Source organism: Rosa rugosa, chromosome 4 (genome assembly GCF_958449725.1).
Source record: "Rosa rugosa chromosome 4, drRosRugo1.1, whole genome shotgun sequence".
NCBI classification, from domain to species: Eukaryota; Viridiplantae; Streptophyta; class Magnoliopsida; order Rosales; family Rosaceae; genus Rosa; species Rosa rugosa.
Window position 1 is genome coordinate 51,519,418 of NC_084823.1, and position 19,554 is coordinate 51,538,971.

The 19,554-nt window shown below is 37.7% G+C and overlaps 4 protein-coding genes across 5 annotated transcripts; 1 reads left to right on the forward strand and 3 right to left on the reverse strand.

Moving 5' to 3' along the window:
* Positions 1-423: 423 nt before the first annotated feature.
* Positions 424-9,454, reverse strand: LOC133743837 (uncharacterized). Of its 2 annotated transcripts, XM_062171885.1 has the most exons (26): positions 8,993-9,454; positions 8,764-8,906; positions 8,401-8,680; positions 8,254-8,321; positions 8,029-8,098; positions 7,580-7,939; positions 7,107-7,186; positions 6,958-7,009; positions 6,570-6,723; positions 6,364-6,451; positions 5,716-5,818; positions 5,490-5,580; positions 5,179-5,276; positions 4,730-4,912; positions 4,282-4,533; positions 3,740-3,835; positions 3,534-3,628; positions 3,357-3,420; positions 3,175-3,262; positions 2,998-3,071; positions 2,464-2,667; positions 2,262-2,335; positions 1,861-1,967; positions 1,482-1,600; positions 1,279-1,356; positions 424-1,136 (listed from the first exon to the last, which is right to left on the reverse strand). In XM_062171885.1, the coding sequence occupies exons 1-26, from the start codon at positions 9,296-9,298 to the stop codon at positions 924-926; spliced, it is 3,540 nt and encodes a 1,179-aa protein (XP_062027869.1). In that variant the 5' UTR covers positions 9,299-9,454; the 3' UTR covers positions 424-923. The 2 variants fall into 2 exon arrangements, with proteins under 2 accessions (XP_062027869.1, XP_062027870.1); XM_062171886.1 differs by lacking the exons at positions 8,401-8,680; positions 8,764-8,906; positions 8,993-9,454 and having other exon boundaries at positions 8,052-8,098.
* A 1,585-nt stretch (positions 9,455-11,039) lies between these two features.
* Positions 11,040-13,616, reverse strand: LOC133744994 (uncharacterized). Its single transcript, XM_062173003.1, has 8 exons — positions 13,528-13,616; positions 13,277-13,444; positions 12,586-12,692; positions 12,356-12,486; positions 11,899-11,978; positions 11,749-11,800; positions 11,361-11,553; positions 11,040-11,242 (listed from the first exon to the last, which is right to left on the reverse strand). The coding sequence occupies exons 1-7, from the start codon at positions 13,614-13,616 to the stop codon at positions 11,542-11,544; spliced, it is 639 nt and encodes a 212-aa protein (XP_062028987.1). The 3' UTR covers positions 11,040-11,242; positions 11,361-11,541.
* A 304-nt stretch (positions 13,617-13,920) lies between these two features.
* Positions 13,921-15,763, reverse strand: LOC133742010 (uncharacterized). The gene is made up of 3 exons (XM_062169708.1): positions 15,301-15,763; positions 14,764-15,194; positions 13,921-14,397 (listed from the first exon to the last, which is right to left on the reverse strand). Exons 1-2 carry the CDS (start codon positions 15,510-15,512, stop codon positions 14,771-14,773), a joined length of 636 nt encoding a protein of 211 aa, XP_062025692.1. The 5' UTR covers positions 15,513-15,763; the 3' UTR covers positions 13,921-14,397; positions 14,764-14,770.
* Positions 15,764-17,317: 1,554 nt separating this feature from the next.
* On the forward strand, positions 17,318-18,457 carry LOC133744995 (F-box/kelch-repeat protein At3g23880-like). Its single transcript, XM_062173005.1, has one exon. It carries the CDS (start codon positions 17,318-17,320, stop codon positions 18,455-18,457), a length of 1,140 nt encoding a protein of 379 aa, XP_062028989.1.
* Positions 18,458-19,554: the final 1,097 nt, after the last annotated feature.

The following is a 19,554-nucleotide window of genomic DNA, read 5'->3' on the forward strand; positions in this document are numbered from 1 at the left end:
TTTGCCCAAGTAACAAATTGCTATAGGCTAGTGTAAAGGATTTGGTTATCTTCATGTACCAAAAAAAAAACACAATCTCTTTTTTTTTTCTAGCCGAAGTGACAGTTTCATATTCACAAGTAGAAATACTAGAAATGAGAATTGAACACGTAAAGTACTTATCCTATCATCCACAATGACTGCCAGTTTGATTACTCTTGATTGATATAGACCCGTTAAATCAGCATTGATGTGAGGTATAGTGCTATGAGTATAACCATTGTGTCTAATGACGCATGTTTCTTTGTTGTAAGTGAGAGGTGTTGAACTAGTGTCAAGAAGGACAACTTCTTAATGTTGACATTCGGATTAATTGTAGTAAAAATTCAAGAAATAAAAAACACGACTTGGAATATAGTTCTTATGTGATAATATAATTTGATGTTTGTAACCCCAACACTGTAGTAACTTTTATTAGATATCATAAAGTGGAATCCCAAATGGTGAACAAGGTCAAAGAAAGCTTGGGCGAGTAATAGGCGACCATAATCCAAAGGTGACCAACACTGCAGATTTGTTGAAAGAAAACGGCCGACTTCTATACTTTAATAATTTATAGCCGAAAGAAGAAAACCTCTTGTAATTAGGTAATCCATACACATCCTACAATAACGTTATAAATCAAATAAAGGTCCCTATAATCTAATATAATACATCCACAGTAATACAACAACATCGACCCACTTAGGATCCTAATTTCTAACCAACCCCCTCCAGAGCTCTGTATGCCGTTGTAATTGAAAAAGAGAGCCCAGTATGTCGAAAATCTTTGGCTTCAGAAAAGCAGTATTTTTTGTGTATTAGGTGACTATGCAAGGGACTTGGTCATGGGGTTGGTGTCCACACATGTAGTGTTCAAGTTCATCGAGAAAGATCAAGAGAACTCACTGTATGCTTTTCTCTAACTTCTCAAATTTCTCGGCAATTGCATGATGCTTCCTGTCATTGTACAGCTGAATTAGTGACCGAATTGCATTGCATATCATCTCTTTCTTTGGGTTCTCAAGGGACTTCTTATTTTCAAGTTCCGGTTGACTACTCGACTCTCCTAGTGATGAGCACAGTGCCTTGAACCAGTCTTCAAAGAATGAGGCTTTCTGTATGCAGCAAATGGAAAAATGAGCCAGAATGACAAACATTTCAGCAAAATATTGACTCATTCCTCAATATGGATCAAAATTAATCAGCTGTCAAATTTCATACAGAAAGCAGTGCTATCAGTATGTATGCACAACTTACTTTTACAAGAAAAACTTTCACTGGTTCATGATCAGAGCTTGAAGCGAGGATGAGAACATGCAACATGGTTGAGGTTAACTGAATCAAGCAGAAGATACAATGATTAAACACACCATATACCACACATGCCCAACCAAAATGCATAGTTTCAATCAATATTAGCCCACACAACTACTCAGGTGCAAGTGATTTGGATTATTGACCTGCTTTTCAAGGGCAACCCTATATTTGAAATTTGATGGTGATGCAATCTGGTCTGAACCTTGATTCTCTAATATATGCTCCAGACCCTGGATGACGTCTGAGAAAGATTCCCCATAATCTGCAACAAACAAATGGGCATCTGTTTCAATTTCCAGATTTTAGGAAGGAATGACTTACAGTACCTCAGACAAAACCAAAAGAAAATAAATAGAAAAATTCTTGGCAAGAATGCATCCAGAAGATGACAGTCAACCCATGCAGCAGATAATAGACAAAATTTATACTTCGGTTGAGACTGGTAAAGTGGTAATTGATAAGGCATTTGACTAGTTACAAGGGCAACCATACATAGAAACAAGAGTAAATGCTTTCACTCACCATGCACCGATGCTGGAACAGCCAGAGCAGCAGCTGCTTGGATTCTGATCTTAAAGTTGGAAGAATCACGTAACAGTAGTAGAAGAATACTAAACACAGATGGAGCCCTGTCAGACAAACATGCATCAGTTATTATTTTTAGTTGCAAGCTTACTGTCGAACATACAGAGATTATATACTCTTTGGGATTTCACTACTATCAAATAGCTATTCCACTATTACAAAAGCACCCACTCTTCTTCCTCTTTCTTTTGCGTGTGTGTGGGGGGGGGGGGGGGGGGGGGGGGGGGGGGGTGTGTGTCTTCCAGAGATTATTTTCACCCAAACACATCCCTAAACAGAACTAAATCAGCAACAAATGCATTACAACCATGCCAGAAACAAGATTCGAATCGCTTTACCAATCCATGTCTTGCAGTCTTAATGTCTCGTTCAGAAATAGGTTGCTCAAAGCATGACAAACATTCCATTGGACCTGTTAAATACACTTTGAATTTTCAGTAGAAAACACAATATATTAACAATCACGATACACATTCTTGTCCATTCCCCATCTAATTATAATTTCTTTACAATCAAACATCGAATTCTGATTATCGATACCTTGACATTACCAGTCGTAACACAAGAAATAAATGCCTGAACAACCCTATCAAGCCAACGCGAATCTCTCAAAGAAGCTGGATAGTATGATATTGATACATCTCTTTGACAACCTTTCCCATAATCCCCTGGCGCCTCAAATTCAATTGTACATTTGATAGATCTTGAAAGATTCCCTAGAGCTCTTACAGCATTTGATTTAATCTGATGGTAGGGGAAAAAAAAAAAAAGAGCCTCAGAGCTGTGAGAAATACATATGATTGTCGATCACCATAAATTTGCAGGCAGTCAACGGAATCAAGCACAAGAATTGTGTGTGTGCAGTATCAAGACAAGTATATCAAGACATTCTTATAATTTAGTGAGAGGTGGTCCTCCCAGTTAACAATATTCATTTTTATCTTTGTTGAATTCCTTTTTCTAGCTTCTCATCTAGGAAGGAGGGAGGGAGGGAGGAGGGAGCGAGAGATAATAAATTACTTGCCCAAGCAATTATAAAAGAATTTAAATAGCTTTGCTAATTAATATATTTACCTTGTCTCCATACTTAGTCAGACGCAAAGCGCACTCGGTTAATAAGGTAAATAATTGAGAAATTTTAAGAGAGCCTATTTAAAAAGAACACAAAAAAAAAGTATTAGTTTAAAATACTGATGCAGAGATATTAGAAAAATAGATCTAACTACATCACTCCTATAAATCTAAGCTGACCTTCAGTCTTTTCCAAGCTAAAATCATCAATACAATGATGGATAGAATCGCATATGTTTGCCAAAGCCCAAGAAGCAGTTATTCGGACCTGAAGAATGGCAAGAAAGATTTCAGCTGCTTTAAGAAATAAAATGGAGAGTATGCTTTATTGAAAGAAAAAAATAGAGAAATAAGAAAAGTACCGAGACCAAAGGATCACGAGTGTTACTCTCCACAGCATGAACAAACTTATCAAGGATCTCTGCACTATAATTTGAGTTCTTAGTAAAGTTTTGTCCTAACTTGCACATTAAAGGTGATAACATATAATACAAATTTGAGAGATCATTCAAAGCCGTTCAAAAACATAACAAAATCACCTTTGAGAAACTTGAGGAAAACATGAAATGACACCAATGGCCCGACAAGCAGCTGCCCTAACTGAAGGTACATCACCGTGTACGGCAGCACGAACCTATGAAGATTTTGTAGTTATAATTCATAAGCTGACAAGAAAACTCTGTTCCATTCACCAGAATACAGCAGTTGAAGTGCAGCTGCTCAACAATAAGTAACGAAAACTTACTAAAGATGAAAGAATGAAGTCCCGTTTTTCCTTCGAGAGTGTGCAGAACACAGAAGAAGTTATACCCGCAAAACAGGTAACTGAGGCAGCTCTCACCTTCCAAGATAGAAGGGAAAAAAAAAAAGGATCAAGAGGTGCAGATTAAAACACAAAACATATCTTCTACATATTTACCCAACTTGAGCAAGATTTGGGATAGTCTTGATCCTGCTCAAAATGGATAATTCTATTTGGAAGCTTCAACTATTGATACATTGAGAGTCTCCCAATAAAGACAGTCCAATGATACTCTTTTTACCATTGTAGCAATTGATAGATATCTTTTTACCATCTCAGATTAGAGTTCCGTATAAAAAGGTTTTTTTTATCCTTTCAAATAACTTCAAATCTATCGGCATGTTCTGACAACCGTTTGACAAGATTTTATAATCTGCTGGAACACCAGGTGTGTTTCTTATACCCGTAAGCACCAAAAGGACTGTCAGAATAAATGCAAATCTAAAATTGTTCGCTATTGAAAGTCAGTTTTTATATCAACTAACCATTGCAGAAGTATGTTGTAGAATTAAAGGCATATGCTTCTCAATTGCCTCACACCACTGCTCAATTCCAGACTGACATGATGTGGGTTCATCTCTAGTATTTTCCAAGCTCTCTAGTTCATATGAAGGAGCTGATGAAACTTTCTTCATCCTTATGCAGTCAGAAGTAAATGGGGCATCAAGTAGTTTATCGTCTAAAGGGTCTTCCGTTCCTTTAAATCCAGATATTGCACGAAGAGATTCATCCAAAACCTGATATAATTGGCATCAAGAATCATTATATCTGTGTGTGTGAAAATAGGAAAAAGAATCATCATGTTTATATAAAAAAGGTGCCACTTTGTAAGATTTTACTTCACTTTCTAATGTAAATGAACAGATTCACCAAAAGTATACATTTAATAAATGAGGGAAGCAAAAAAACTAAGTAACGGAAAAGGGCTCTTACTCTAATAGCAGCTGTAATGAGTTTTTCCCCAATGAATCCAACAGAATTTCCAGTATGCCCTTTCCATTGTCCTGCAGGAACTTCAGGAGTAGCTGCCCTCAAAAGGTGATAAACAATGGTGGAAATTTGTTCCCAACAGGAAAGCATTATACTGGGGTAATTGTGTGACACAGCCCTAAGCGCCTGTAAGTGACAACATAAGTAATGTAATGCGACATCTTTCTTAGTTATAACCATGACATGCATCGACAATGCCTCATGCCTTTCTACAAAATAATCAGACTTCTAGTACATAGAAGAGATGACACTATCGGGGAAAGCATAAGCATTTCTTGATGATGGCACGCTGACGCCAAAATGCTTGCCCAGAAGAGAATCAGATCTTCCAATCAGAAACCAAGAGACAAATTTTAGATTTTCAAGCTGTCTTACACTAGTTACAGTATTACCTGAAGAGCCTCGAAGCATATTGGCGGGTTGCTAACTTGTTCTGAAAATTGAAACAACGTAAAAAGAACACCCGACTTCTTTTTGGCCTCGACAAAACCTGGAGAAAAGGCACAGGACACATTTAAGGGGAAAATTGATGAATTTTCCTAAATCCAGATCCGTTAACCATATGGGAGAAAAGAGGCTCAATGAATTATCATATGTTACATGCTGACCAGCAGGATCTTTTTTTTTTTTTTTTGGTTTTTAAGAACTAGCAAACATGAGTACAAGTAGAGTTATCTGTTCATGCTGCAAATCTTTTGCTCACCATTAAATATCTCTCTCTGAAGCATTTCTTTGATTTGCGGTGAGGATGGTGAGGTATTCAGAGCTGTAGTCAAGCAACTAAAAGAAGAAACCTGTTGAATGAGGTAAAAAAATAATATAAGATATCACAGTGAGGAAGGGCACACATCACAGATATGGTTTACATGTGAAAAAAAAAAAAAAATATATATATATATATATATATATTAAGCAAAAGGAATACTAACCAGCAGGCCAGTCTGATCACTTTTAAACTGAAACCCATTTTGTATCCTCTCTTGTAGAGATGTGAAAACTGTTGGCAACAATTCTCCGGGCATTCTTGAATATCTGTAGAATGATGATTGACAGGAACAATAAGTGCACATAACACTATCCTTACAGAAGATAACAATAATTAAATAAAAAGATCAGCAATGCAGCATCACGCATTTATTGACTGTCTACAAGTATCTAATAAAATGAATGACATTATTGAGAGGAAGCTTCCATCCTCGTCATAATGTCGAAAAGTGTCAATTGATAGAGGAAGGGAAATGCCATCATGGCTTCCACATAGGATCCTAATGCAGAGGACAAACTGTGTCACCAAAAGCCAAAAGGGGTGGGCAAGGGGAAGATCACACCCAAAAGGTAATATCAATGCACTTAAAAGCTGTAATTCATATCATTTCTGCCAACTTCTTTTTTGAACAATAAAAGTAATATTAAATTGAATTATGACAAGATCACACTGAATTTATTTCAACAAAAAATTTGGGAATCAGAATACAGCTTAAGAGCAGCATGAGAAGATTAAACAAACAAACATGTGACATTGAAAAAAGAAAGAAAAAACATTGACAATGAAAATGCTTTGGTTGGAGAATACATACGGTGTAGATGATATCAAAAGCATGAGAATCTTGAACAAGGATGCCAGCAATCTACTATGAGTTTCTCGTTGAATTAAGTATAAAATACCTACATCAGATACATCAGTGTTATAATATCAAGACAAAACAGAAGATATACTGAAGCATGTACATGCAGTATAACTACACCGAAAATGAAATGTTGCATTATAGTGCCTTTTACATACCTGTATGAAGCTGCATTAGTATATGTCCAAGGGAACTTGAAAGTGCTGTAAAAGATCCCCTTTTAGAAGACTCTTTAAACTCTGCTACCTGCAGAAAAACAGAAGAAGGCCCATCCAACATTGCTTCCAGAGTTGAGGCAGATGCAACCCGTGCCTAGGCACCATAAGAAGCATGTGTCAGCTAGAAGCACCACTGAAGAAAAATCATTATATGACAATCAGAAGATGTTCGAAAATTGTGAAAATGATAAAAACATTTTCTATGCACTGTAACAAGTGAAAAGATATTATTCTTTTTTTATGTAAATCAAGGGTATAGCTGTCAAATAATTCACCAAAGGGTAGTGAGGTAAGTAAGAGATAATATGAAAGGAAGAGTTAACAATACCTTCAAATAGGGATCAAACAGCAAACAAGTCATTAGTGTTGCTTCAAACTTCCTGTATATCAGAAGGTAACATGAAACAAGTGAGAATGAAAGAGAAATAAATAAATGAAACTAATCAACAATGGATTGGAGGACGTAGGATGCTTCACCTAGGTTGTAGTACATCACTGGTTGGCAAAAGCAGTGTCCATTGGCTACTAAATGATTTCGAATCAGCTTGACAGAGATCCTTCCAAAAAGTAAAAATAATAATAAATGTCAATCACGCTAACATTAAAAGTGTGCATTATCAAAGTCAAGCATACCATCTTATCCACATATTGCAGAATAACTCTTGTCATTGTTTAAATGTGTCCCCATGTTTTCAAATTTCACAAAAGCATTAGATAATCCAGCTAACAAAATCAACTCAAAGAGAAGGTACTTCTTAAGGAAGATCAAATAACATCTCCCTTTCATCTCTCTGTATTTTAAGTTTTAAAATCTTTCTTTGCTTTCAAATTATGGTAGATGTAAAGAATAGGCACCAAAAAGGATACTTAACATCTACCCTACTATGTGGCCGACTGTTGATGATGAGAAGAAAAAACGGGTAAGAACCAAAATGCCATCCAAAACTTACCTGTATACAAACAATGGCAGCTACTCTGACCTTCGACTTCTGAATGCTTTCAGTGTCTTTAAGTGATCCATCACTGTCACTATAATCTGAATCTGATGAGGCAAAGTCAAGTGTGGAAGATTCCTGATCTGATAAACCTTGAGAACCTTGAGCTCCAATCTGCTTTGAACTGCCCCTTTTGCGTAGGTGTGGAGGTCTATATGGACTACGATCTGTCTTTTTAGGATCTTCCGAACCAGACTTAAGGCTGGCTACACTAAGTTCACTCTCCTTTTGACCAGTTGCCGGCCTGGTAAGCTGGCTTCTACTACTAATACCATAGGACAAGAACATTCGCAAAGCAGCTACAAAACCTGACACCTGAAAATCAAATCCATAAAGTATGAAGGATAATAATTGCATATCCAAATCCAATCTTAAATCTGATACACAAGACATTAGTAACTTACATGGTCAGAGAGGGAACACTTACGATCTGAGAGAGTCAAGTGCAGACAATGCAGGAGAGATAAATAAAACCTGCAGAGCACAAGCGTCATGGCAACAATATGTACGGATGAAAAGTTATGTACAACAAGTTGAAACAAGCCGTACTCTAAATTCATGCTTTCATATGTATCTTTGTTTACGTGTTTGTTTAGAGAGAGCCAACAGAAAGGTCAAAGGTAAGTCACCTCGACATTACAGCGTCTTCTACAAGCAGGCTTTTAGCTGCCAATACATCCATTACTTTCCTAAAAACCTGGTTCAGATAAAAACAGCCTCAGAATGAAATGTACATTCATATGCTTGTAACCACGAGCCTATAAAAGGATTGCTACCTCAATAGATGATTTCCAGATATCCACGGGAAACAACGAGCCGGCCCTAGAGATTGTTTCTCCAAGCATATTGAATGCAAGGGTCTGAGCTTCCCATAAGCTGCAATGTTGCGGCGATGGCTTTCTCTTTCCAACTTCAGAAGCAGAGCTCTGGTTGCGAATTGAATGCAATGAGCTACTTAACTCTGAATGACAGCTCTCAATTACGCGCAGAAGGAACTTAACCAGCTGAATCTCATCCGCCGGAGAACACTTCCTCTGGTAGGTGCTCATAACACGCCTAAAACAGGAAGAAATTCATATACAATTTGCAACAACAATACACATTTGCTCGAAATTGAATCGAAAACCAGAGGAACTGACCTCAGAGTCTGTAAGCATTCCATGCTGGGCGTAAATGACGAAGAGGCAATGAAGAATTGAAGCATGTTGCCGAAACCGTCAAGCATGAGAGTCCACGAAGCTGAATTGACTTCCAGAGGAAGACGATGGCTGACGTCATGGATCTGGAATCGAAATTTACTGAGGTTAATATGAACAAGCAAAGCATAGGTGAAGATGAAGAAGAAGGTCTCAGTCATAGTCGATATACCAGGTGAATTGTGTGAGCGAAGGTAGGGGTCAAATCGCCGGCGCCGTGAGACTTGGTGGTGATCAATTCCGTTAGGAACAACAAATCTGACGTCACCTCCTGCGGAGGGAGGTCGGGGGCGGCGGAGAGGAGAGTGTGGGAGTGGGAGAAGATGAAATTGTGGAGGAGTTCCGGGATTGGAGTGCGAGGAGGAGTCGTGAGGGTTTCGTCTCTGACGGTCAGAAACGCCGTCCGCCACCACCTGACCGGCGATTGTGATACAGACGCCGTCATAACGACCTTGCTCGTCTTCTCAGTCCCTCCCATTCAATTCAGTTCTTAAAATCGGAGACTGTCCAAACTGTTTCCGTTTCCAACCCGAAAAGGAAAGAGAAATAAATTTCATCGTATAGGCCGGGTCAATTGGATTATGGGCCCAAATTGCAGTCCTATTTGCCTATGGTATATACTGCACAAACCTGGACACATTAGGATTAGACACGGCAAAAACGAAACAGATAAATGTGTTAATGTTGATTTCCCCGGTTGTGATTAGGATTAGGATGATCTTCTAGGGAACGCAACTTATCATGACCCCATTGTGCTGGCTAACGAAGTCTTTTTTCATCCAAGAAGGGTGTATATTGACTCTTTTTCTAGCATCATGCTTAAGTAACTCTAACCGTTTCTTTTATGTATTAATTTATGTATTATAGGGAAGTAAAAGTCAAAATTTTAGCTTTTTTTTTTTCTCCAACTCCAACAAATTCTCTATTTTACAACAATCTCTAAAATCTCAATATTCTTTCTTAAAATTTTATAGTTTGCTGTAAATATAAGGAATTTGGTTTTCTCTTTCGTCACTTTCCCTAAAATAGGGATAGTTATAGAAAATCTGTTGGAGCAAAAGAGGTTTATTTTTCCCTAAAGTATAGAAAAATCAAAATATAGGGAATCTGTTGGAGTTGCTAACATCCCAGAAGATGAACACCTCGATAGTTAAGGCGATTTAAGTGGTTTCCTCAGGTTGCCAATTGTTGGAGATCCTATTCAGAGAATTGATTTTCATATGTTTCTATAGATGGAGGGCAGTTTTGCTGATGAGCTATACTCTGAAACTCAATGTCATATGTGTGCCATATCATGATAATTAACTAGTTCTAGATGTTATAGTCATTGATGATTTAACATTATACAATGATGGTCATCGATCAATGTGGTTTCCCCGGAACCTATTCACCACATCGTCTACCAACCCTTCCCTTTTTATATATCCAACCCCGCCGTTACTCGGTTTGCTCTCTTTTTTTCTTTCTTTCTTCTTCTGGTATATAGTTTTTCGAATTCTTGACCAGTGAGAGTCTGAATAAAGAAATGAAGATTAAACTAGGGTAATTTATTTGGTTGCTGGAAATTAATACTTGTTGTGATCTAACGAGCATGTGATTGTTTTCCTTATAACGTATATTCTAACGACCGTCCAAGAGTTTCGGAAAATTTTTGGCGTGTCATTTTCTTAAAGAAAAATGTGAGTTATAAAAAACAAGTTAGAAACTGCTTTTGACAAGACACTGAACATGGTTCTAAAAGCTCATTTGAGATTATTTGCATGATAAGCAAAGAGTCAAAATATATAATCACATTATTTTTTTTTTTTTTTTAAATTTCCTTAAACTAAAATAAAATAAAATTATATAGTGGACTTCTCCCAACGTTGTTTGTACTTTGTAGCTCTTCTTGGCTCTTCTATCAGACCTTTTTCTGGGGAGATATGATCGTTACATAGAAGGGAAACTTTGGTTCCCTCTATGCTTTTTGGTTGGATTTTTCATTTTTAACCTTATTATATGTGTGTGCGTCCATTGTTTGTGTGCTCCTGTAGTGAATGGATGTAAGAAACTAAGTAACTAATGTGCTTCTTACTGATTAAGATGTAAAACATGTAAATGTATATGTCCCAGTTGCTTTTTGACATATAAATAGTATTCTGTGTTGCAAGAACTTTTTATCTTCTTTGCCATGAGGTTGGCAGATTAGCAGAAAGGGACGAACACTTAGGGAATCAGAATAAAGATTAAGGGCAGCATGAGAAGATTAAACAAACAAACAAACAAACATGTGACATTGAAAAAAGAAAGAAAAAAACATTGACAATAAAAATACTTCGGTTGGAGAATAAATTTGGTGTAGATGATATCAAAAGCATGAGAATCTTGAACAAGGATGCCAGCAATCTACTATGAGTTTGTCGTTGAACCAAGTATAAAATACCTACATCAGATACATCAGTGTTATAATATCAAGAGAAAACAGAAGATATACTAAAGCATGTACATGTGGTATAACTACACCGAAAATGACATTTTACATTATAGTGCCTTTTACATACCTGTATGAAGCTGCATTAGTATCTGTCCAAGGGAACTTGAAAGTGCTGTAAAAGATCCCCTTTTAGAAGACTCTTTGAACTCTGCTACCAGCAGAAAAACAGAAGAAGGCCCATCCAACATTGCTTCCAGAGTTGAGGCAGATGCAACCCGTGCTTAGGCACCATAAGAAGCATGTGTCAGCTAGAAGCACCACTGAAGAAAAATCATTAGATGACAATCAGAAGATGTTTGAAAGTTGTGAAAACGATAAAAACATTTTCCATGCAGTGTAACAAGCGAAAATATATTATTCTTTTTTTATGTAAATCCAGGGTATAGCTGTCAAATAATTCACCAAAGCGTAGTGAGGTAACTAAAAGATAATATGAAAAGAAGAGTAAACAATACCTTCAAATAGGGATCAAACAGCAAACAAGTCATTAGTGTTGCTTCAAACTTCCTGTATATCAGAAGGTAACATGAAACAAAATGAGAATGAAACAGAGAGAAATAAATGAAATTAATCAACAATGGATTGGAGGACGTAGGATGCTTTACCTAGGTTGTAATACATCATTGGTTGGCAAAAGCAGTGTCCATTGGCTACTAAATGATTTCGAATCAGCTTGACAGATATCCTTCCAAAAAGTTATTTTTGTCAATCCGCAAGCGTGCATTATCAAAGTCAAGCATACCATCTTATCCACATATATTGCAGAATAAATCATGTCATTGTTTAAATGTGTCCCCATGTTATTAAAATTTCACAAAAGCATTAGGTATTCCAGCTAACAAAATCAACAGAAAGAGAAGGTACTTCTCAAGGAAGATCAAATAACATCTTCCTTTCATCTCTCTGTATTTTAAGTTTCAAAATATTTCTTTGCATTCAAATTATGGTAGATGTAAAGAACAGGCACCAAAAAGGATACCTAACATCTACCCTATTTTGTTGCCGACTATTGATGATGAGAAGAAAAAACCGGGAAGAACCGAAACGCCATGCCAAACTTACCTGTATACAAACAGTGGTAGCTACTCTGACCTTCGATTTCTGAATGCTCTCAGTGTCTTTAAGTGATCCATCACTGTCACTATAAATCAGAGAGGCGAGGTCAAGTGTGGAAGTTTCCTCATCTGATAAACCTTGAGAACCTCAAGCTCCAATCTGCTTTGAACCGTCCCTTTAGCGTAGGTGTGGAGGTTTATATGGACTACGATCTGTCTTTTTAGGATCTTCCAAACCAGACTTAAGGCTTGCTACACTCAGTTCACTCTCCTTTTGACCAGTTACCGGCCTGGTAAGCTGGCTTCTACTACTAACAAGAACATTTGCAAAGCAGCTACAAAACCTGACACCCGAAAATCAAATCCAGAAAGTATGAAGGATAATAATTGCATATATATCCAAATCCAATCTCAAATCTGATACACAAGACAATAATATCTTACATGGTCAGGGAGGGAACACTTAAGATCTGAGAGAGTCAAGTGCAGACTATGCAGGAGAGATAAATAAAACCTGTAAAGCACAAGCGTCATGGTAATAATATGTAAGGATGAAAAGTTATGGAAAACGAGTTGAAACAAGCAGTACTCCAGATTCATGCTTTCATTTGTATCTTTGTTTACATGTTTGTTTAGAGAGAGCCAACAGCAAGGCCAAAGATAAGTTAGCTCGATATTACAATGTCTTCTACAAGCAGGCTTTTAGCTGCCAATACATCCATCACTTTCCTAAAAACCTGGTTCAAATAAAAACAGCCTCAGAATGAAATGTACGTTCGTATGCTTATAAACACGAGCCTAGAATAGGATTGCTACATCAATAGATGATTTCCAGATATCAACAGGAAACGACGAGCTGGCCCTAGAGATTGTTTCTCCAAGCATATTGAATGCAAGGGTCTGAACTTCCCATACTCTGCCATATCACGGCATTGGCTTTCTCTTTCCCACTTCAGAAGCAGAGCTCTGGTTGCGAATCGAATGCAATGAGCTACTTAACTCCGAATGACAGCTCTCAATTACACACAGAAGGAACCTCACCAGCTGAATCTCATCGGCCAGAGAACACTTCCTCTGGTAGGTGCTCATAGCACGCCTGAAACAGAACAAATTCATCTACAATTTGCAACAAACAATGCACATTTGCTCGAAATCGAATCAAAAACCAGAGGAGCTGACCTCAGAGTCTGTAAGCATTCCATGCTGGGCGTAAATGATGAAGAGGCAATGAAAAATTGAAGCATGTTGCCGAAACCATCAAGCATCATTTTTAACCTTACTATTAGATCTTCAATGCCTAATCATTCTTTAATGTGTGCGCGTCCAATTTCTGTGTGCTCTTGTAGTGAATGGATATCAGAAGCGAAGTCACTAATGTACTTCTTACTGATCAAGATGTAAAACATGTACATGTATATGTACTAGTTGCTTTTTAACATATATATAGTATTCTGGGTTGCAAGGACTTTTTATCTTCTTTGCCATGAGCTTAGCAGATTAGAAGAAAGGGACGAATACTTACTAGAGATAGGAAAAAAAGAAAGAGAAAGAACCCCTCAATAGATTAGCAAAGGAAGAACAGTGATTAGAAATATTTCTCAAAAGCATCTCAAGTTAAGAGCAGATATGCAATGCAAACTTGTAACCAGAACAGAAAAATTACTGTTTGACATATAGATTCATGAACAAGTAGCCGAAAAGCTAGCTTAGAGTCACCATGATTCAGTATGTAAGGCTGAAGCACATCCACTATTCATTCACAGTTATAGGCATGAAGTCCTACTGTCATCTATTCATAAGACAGCTCATATCTCCTACCTAGTTGACAATCTGAACAAAAACTACTAGAGCTAGAACCTAAAAGCCGAACATGATTTTGTGAGGTGAGTTGATGAAGCATCTTTGCAGAAGGGTGACCGAGACGCTAATGCCACAAAAATTGGGAAGCAGAAGCAACAAAAGCAGTTGGTAAGTGGATGAAGAGTTGAAGACGGTGTAGAGACCAGCATCAGAGAGGCCTTGATACACTAGCTTCCCCGATCAAAGATCCTGAACAAAACAAGCATAAGGAGTGAAAATGATTAAACAATGGTTATCAGTAACGTTTTGATAAACAGGAAAGAAGATTATGCGAAGCCAATAAAAGGCAAAGAATGAGGTACATGGGAACAGCACCTCTGAATGTCTAGATTAAATGACTAGGCCAACAAAAAAACAAACACGACCCAAGCAGAACAACATGTCTGAATTTCTCAATTGAGTGAAGGGCAACAAAAAGGCACAGACGATACATGTCAAATCCAAGCATCTCAAATATACGATTACATAGAGATTGTGTCAAACTGTGAGACTCGAAGAAAACAAAAACATGATGAGAACAAAACTGAAGAAACAAAAAGAATATGGAAACCATACCTGGTATTTAGTGCTGGCACCTATCCATGAGTAAGTCATGGATGGCAGCAAACTCATGGATGGCAGCAAACTCTGCGTTGGTAAGAAAATCTCGGCAGCTGGCATGTGGAGTGCAGAAGCCACCGTCACTCAGCCTCTTCAGCAACTGGACATCTTCGATATTTCCAACAGTCTGGTAAACCACTGGAGTCCCGTCCTCCGCAACGAAAACAGTCCCAGCGTTGAGACGGCTTAGCAGCTCGCCCAGCAAATTCATGTCGCACTGAACAGCGAAGAAACTGGTCCACAGCCTCACCGCAGGAAGGGGGGCAAGTGTGAGTGGTGTCACGCCTCCTTGGAGAATGCCGATGTCCAGCGAAGCCTTCAGGTGAAGGATATGCTTGTCCAGATCCGTCGCTTGCTGTGCAATTAGCTCAAGAACCAAGGGAGATCTATTCAGAACCAAGGGAGACAGTGAGCTCACTCTATGATCAAATAGACTCTACGAGGACTCAAATAGACTCTCCGAGGACTCAAATACACGGATTCGATACTTACGCGAGTGGTGGTGGCGCAGTTGGAGAGACCGAGAGGCGACGGCGGCGAGCTTCAGTGCTCCGACGGAGATGCTCAACGGTTTGGACGATGTGGCCCAAGCCCTGGCTCAGACATAAAATCTGAGCGTCCACCTCAGCATCATCCTCCATCAGGGACGAGCGTGAGCGTGGGGGAGTGCGGGGGGAATCGAGAGACATGGAGGCGGCGTCCATAGGTTGAGAGAGAGAGAGAGGACTCGGTGAGGTAGAGGGGAAGAAGAACAGAGAAAATTTGCTTTTGAATTGTGAGACGGTGAGAGACAAATTGTGGGTTTATATATATAGGGAGGGAGAGAGAGAGACAGGGAGAGGTAGTGGTTGTCGGGCGACACGCCTTTGCAACGCGTGAGGGCCCCACATCTCCCATCCGTACTCTCATCTCCGAAAACCACACTGCAAACTTGTTTGCGGTGGTTATGGAGGACTACGGCCTCTTTAAGAAGAATTTCAGTTGTTTTTGAACATACTTAACTTTTAAAAAAAAAAAGAAAAAAAAGAAGTCCCATATGTTAAAGTCAGAATCGGTTTTGGGCTGCTTACCATTGCAACTTTTCATCTGGGTTTTGAGGCCCACTTTTCTTTGACAAACCAAAATAAGCAAGTGCTATGTTAAAATTTATTTGAGTAATTTCAGGTTATTTTTACAAATTAGACATTTAGATGATTTTTCGTATTCTTTTTAATAAGGAAAGATTTTATATTAAAAAAAAAAAAACTGAAAATATGCAGTCATTACTCATTACCAGAAAAAAACTGCTTTTGTTGATTTGCTATTATCTCCTTTTTATATATATGGGTCATGAGTATTTTTATTTTCTTTTTTTGTCCTCAAAATGTTAATTTTTTTCCTTTTTCTTTTCATAATTTTCATTTTAGTTATATCAAATGATTGTCATTTTGATGAAAATAATTCTAAAAAAAAAAAAGATTGTCATTTTGGTATCTTGGTATATCACGTTTGTATCCTAAATGAGGTATACGAACTGATCAAATTAGACATAGAAAATTAAATTAAAGAAGGCCGGACGGTTAGGACATAATTTTTGCAATCCATCCATCAACTTCTTTCCTTTTTAATCTTCTTTTTTGTTTATTATTTTTTTATATAATGGAGGCAAAATCCCAAAAAACAACATAAACAAAACTAAAAAGCCAACATGCCTTTTACAAAATTTAGGATGCCTAACAATCTCAAAATAATTTCCCTAGCAATAAACTTCTTCATTATAACATATGGTTCATTACTTTTCAAAAAAAGAAGAAGATATTGTTCATTAATAATTGAACCTCGAAATTTATCGAGACTTCAAACATCGAGCAAATCAATCACCTCTACCATTCTTTTACTTCTAAATGGGGTGTTGGAATTAAATTGGACGTCCAAAGTTCAATGGAATCCGTTTTAGGCATAATTTGTCATGACACACATTATTTGTTGAAATTGGAAGCTTAAAATTTATAAAGACTCGAAAGTGAGCCACGGAAACCACATTTATACATGACCGATTCTAACAAATAACTAAAAAGGAAATAGTTGATGCAAAAGGGCGACCAAACCTTTCGGAGGAGAATCAGAAAATGAAAAGCGCCATTAGAACTCAGAGAGAGAGAGAGAGAGAGAGAGAGAGTGTGTGTGTGTGTCTAGTGGCAAGAGTGAACTGGAAAAAAGATGGCTATTGAAGAATGAGAGGCAGAAAATGATAATTCAGTAGGAAAAGATGCAAAACTAAAGAATTTTCCTACACCTATCAGATTAAAGGAGTTAAAGATAAAAGGAATATAATACCTATTCCTAATAGATTAAGGAGTCGTCACATTTACCTATTCCTAATAGATTAAGGGGCAATGCTCTATAAAAGGCAAGCCACTAGCTCTATCGGTTAATATCCAACTAACCAAAGTTTCTCTCCTCTCTCGACCACTTTAGATCTCGAAACCCTATTCCCTCTTAGGTGTCAGCCGTTCTCAAACAGTAGTCAATGGAGTACCTCCCGCAAGACCTAATATATGAAATTGTGTTACGACTCCCTGTGAAGGGTCTGATCCGATTTTCTTTTGTTTCGAAGCTATGGAAGGCTGTGATCTACAGCAAAGACTTCATTAAAGAGCATCAGCAACGCCGCTCTATCAACAACTCCAAGAAAGATTTCACCCTCATACGCCATGGTGTTCAGTCCGGAGATTTTCATCACTTCTATGCAGCCTCCTTTTCTGCTGATACATTAGAGGAAGAACAACAAATCGAGCATCCAATATATTCCCTTGAAGAAGAGTATGGACTTGGGCTTCATACTCGTATCATTACTGTCTGCCATGGATTGGTTTTACTAGGTGTTCTGTGTAGGAAGGCTACTAGTAATTATGTGCACCTCTATGTATGGAACCCGGTGATCGCAAAGCACAGACACATATCCCAGCCCATATGGCCAGAAGGAGAAGACCCGCATTTTACGTATGGAATAGGTTATCATTGTGACGAAGATGACTTAAAGGTGTTAGTTTTGAGGCAAACTGGTAGACGGCCGATTTGGAAAATCCAGTTTATAGTTTGCAGCGTAGCAACAGGCCAATGGAAAAGGATAACAAAACTTCCACCTAGTAATCTTCAAGTTAATATATTTTGTTATTATAATATGGTGTCGTTGAGCGATTCTCGTGTGGCTTGGCTGATGGCAGATGTTGATTATATGGATCTGTACCATGTTGTGACTTTTGACCTTGTGAAGGAGGAGTATAATACTTATCGGGTTCCGATTTCTATTCGTGGTCCAGGGGCTATAACGCTGATGGAACTGGGAGGCTTCCTGTGCTTTAGGCATCGTCAAAATATTTGGTTCATGAAGGATTCTTCTTGGTCGACCGAGCCTATTCCTCTGAATAATTCCAGGCCTCTATTCTTTGATGGTGAGAGGTTTCTGTTGAGCAGGTTTTCTGGTGATCATAAGGAGCTCTTTTGGTACAACATAAAGACACAAGATCATCAACATGTGACGCGAACTGGTGACTATGCTGGAAGCTTTGATGGGGCTACTACTCAGACAGCTTTCATTTGTGGAGGAAACCTCCGTTTTCTCCTCGATGGTCAACCTGATCTGTATGCCTATTTCTGTCGTCCCTAAACCCTAGCTAGTTTCAACTTTCAAGTCTCCATCGATCTCTTTGAATTATTGGGCAAAGCCCTAGCTAACTAAGGGCTTATGTTTTATGCGAATTGTATTTTATCACAAAAATCGGACACGAACTATGACCAAATGCAAATTTGAAAACCAAGTCCAAAAAATAGACTTGATACTTTCAATACAAAGGTGTGGGTTTGTTTAATTACATATATGGTACGTATTTTTGCAAATGTTCTGTACGTTTAGTGGTACAATGCGTTTATATATATCATTGTCTCCTACATCCTAAATACAGGTCATGAAAATTAGGAATCAATTATTTACATTCTTGTTGTACGTTGTAGTACTATTCTACATATTTTGTGCCCATCTTTTGTTTTGGTTGATCTTTTGCAGGTTGATAGAGGCACCGTGTTGATAAAGGCACTGGCAAGTACTTGGGTTTGTTAGTTCAAATGAGAAAGGATTTAAGGGTTTAACATAATCATTTTGAGGGTTTTGTAGCTAATATCTGGGATTCTGGATCTATCAAGAATTGTATTTGCTATTAAACATTATATCAACAATTAGGAGACGTCTAAACAAGTAATTCAGAGCTTCACTTGCTATATATTTGCTAGTATTGGCATCAAAATGAGTCAATGACCTACTCGCCCGAATGAATCGTTTGAACAAAACTTACCTCTTCACTTTCTAAAATCCCAATATGTCATTATCCTATTTAATTGGCTATGATTTATAGTGCACAAACCTAGATATCTCCCCACTACATTAGGATTCAAGGTGCATATCAAACTAAAATTAAAACCTCCTCGAATATTTAGGTCTAGCTAGCTACATATACACAAAATCTATGGATTATAGCACACAATTTTTTACCTTTATTTTTAAAAAAAAATTTTGACCAAATTTTCATGTTATTGTTTTTTTTTTTTCACCAAAATTTCCACCATCACATAATGATTTTTATACACTGCTCGAATTGATGGAACTCAAAAATCACGACCCGGTTTTTTACTAAATTTTTCAAAATAAAAAAAAAATGTTCTTAAAAAAGTCATTAGATTATGAAAATCGTGCTCTATAAACAGTGAGCT

Excerpts from the sequence above, each read along its gene's own strand:
- LOC133743837 (XM_062171885.1), bottom strand. The coding sequence starts at position 9,298 with ATGGGAGGGACTGAGAAGACGAGCAAGGTCGTTATGACGGCGTCTGTA. Across the intron at positions 8,099-8,253 it reads GAAGACGCTGTAATGTCGAG|GTTTTATTTATCTCTCCTGC; the intron begins GTGACTTACCTT and ends TGTGCTCTGCAG. Across the intron at positions 2,336-2,463 it reads TTACGACTGGTAATGTCAAG|GTCCAATGGAATGTTTGTCA; the intron begins GTATCGATAATC and ends TGTATTTAACAG.
- LOC133744995 (XM_062173005.1), top strand. The coding sequence starts at position 17,318 with ATGGAGTACCTCCCGCAAGACCTAATATATGAAATTGTGTTACGACTC.
- LOC133744994 (XM_062173003.1), bottom strand. The coding sequence starts at position 13,616 with ATGATGCTTGATGGTTTCGGCAACATGCTTCAATTTTTCATTGCCTCT. Across the intron at positions 12,693-13,276 it reads GGAAAGAGAAAGCCAATGCC|GTTTTGTAGCTGCTTTGCAA; the intron begins GTGATATGGCAG and ends TTCGGGTGTCAG. Across the intron at positions 11,801-11,898 it reads AATGATGTATTACAACCTAG|GAAGTTTGAAGCAACACTAA; the intron begins GTAAAGCATCCT and ends TCTGATATACAG.
- LOC133742010 (XM_062169708.1), bottom strand. The coding sequence starts at position 15,512 with ATGGACGCCGCCTCCATGTCTCTCGATTCCCCCCGCACTCCCCCACGC. Across the intron at positions 15,195-15,300 it reads ACTGCGCCACCACCACTCGC|ATCTCCCTTGGTTCTTGAGC; the intron begins GTAAGTATCGAA and ends GGTTCTGAATAG.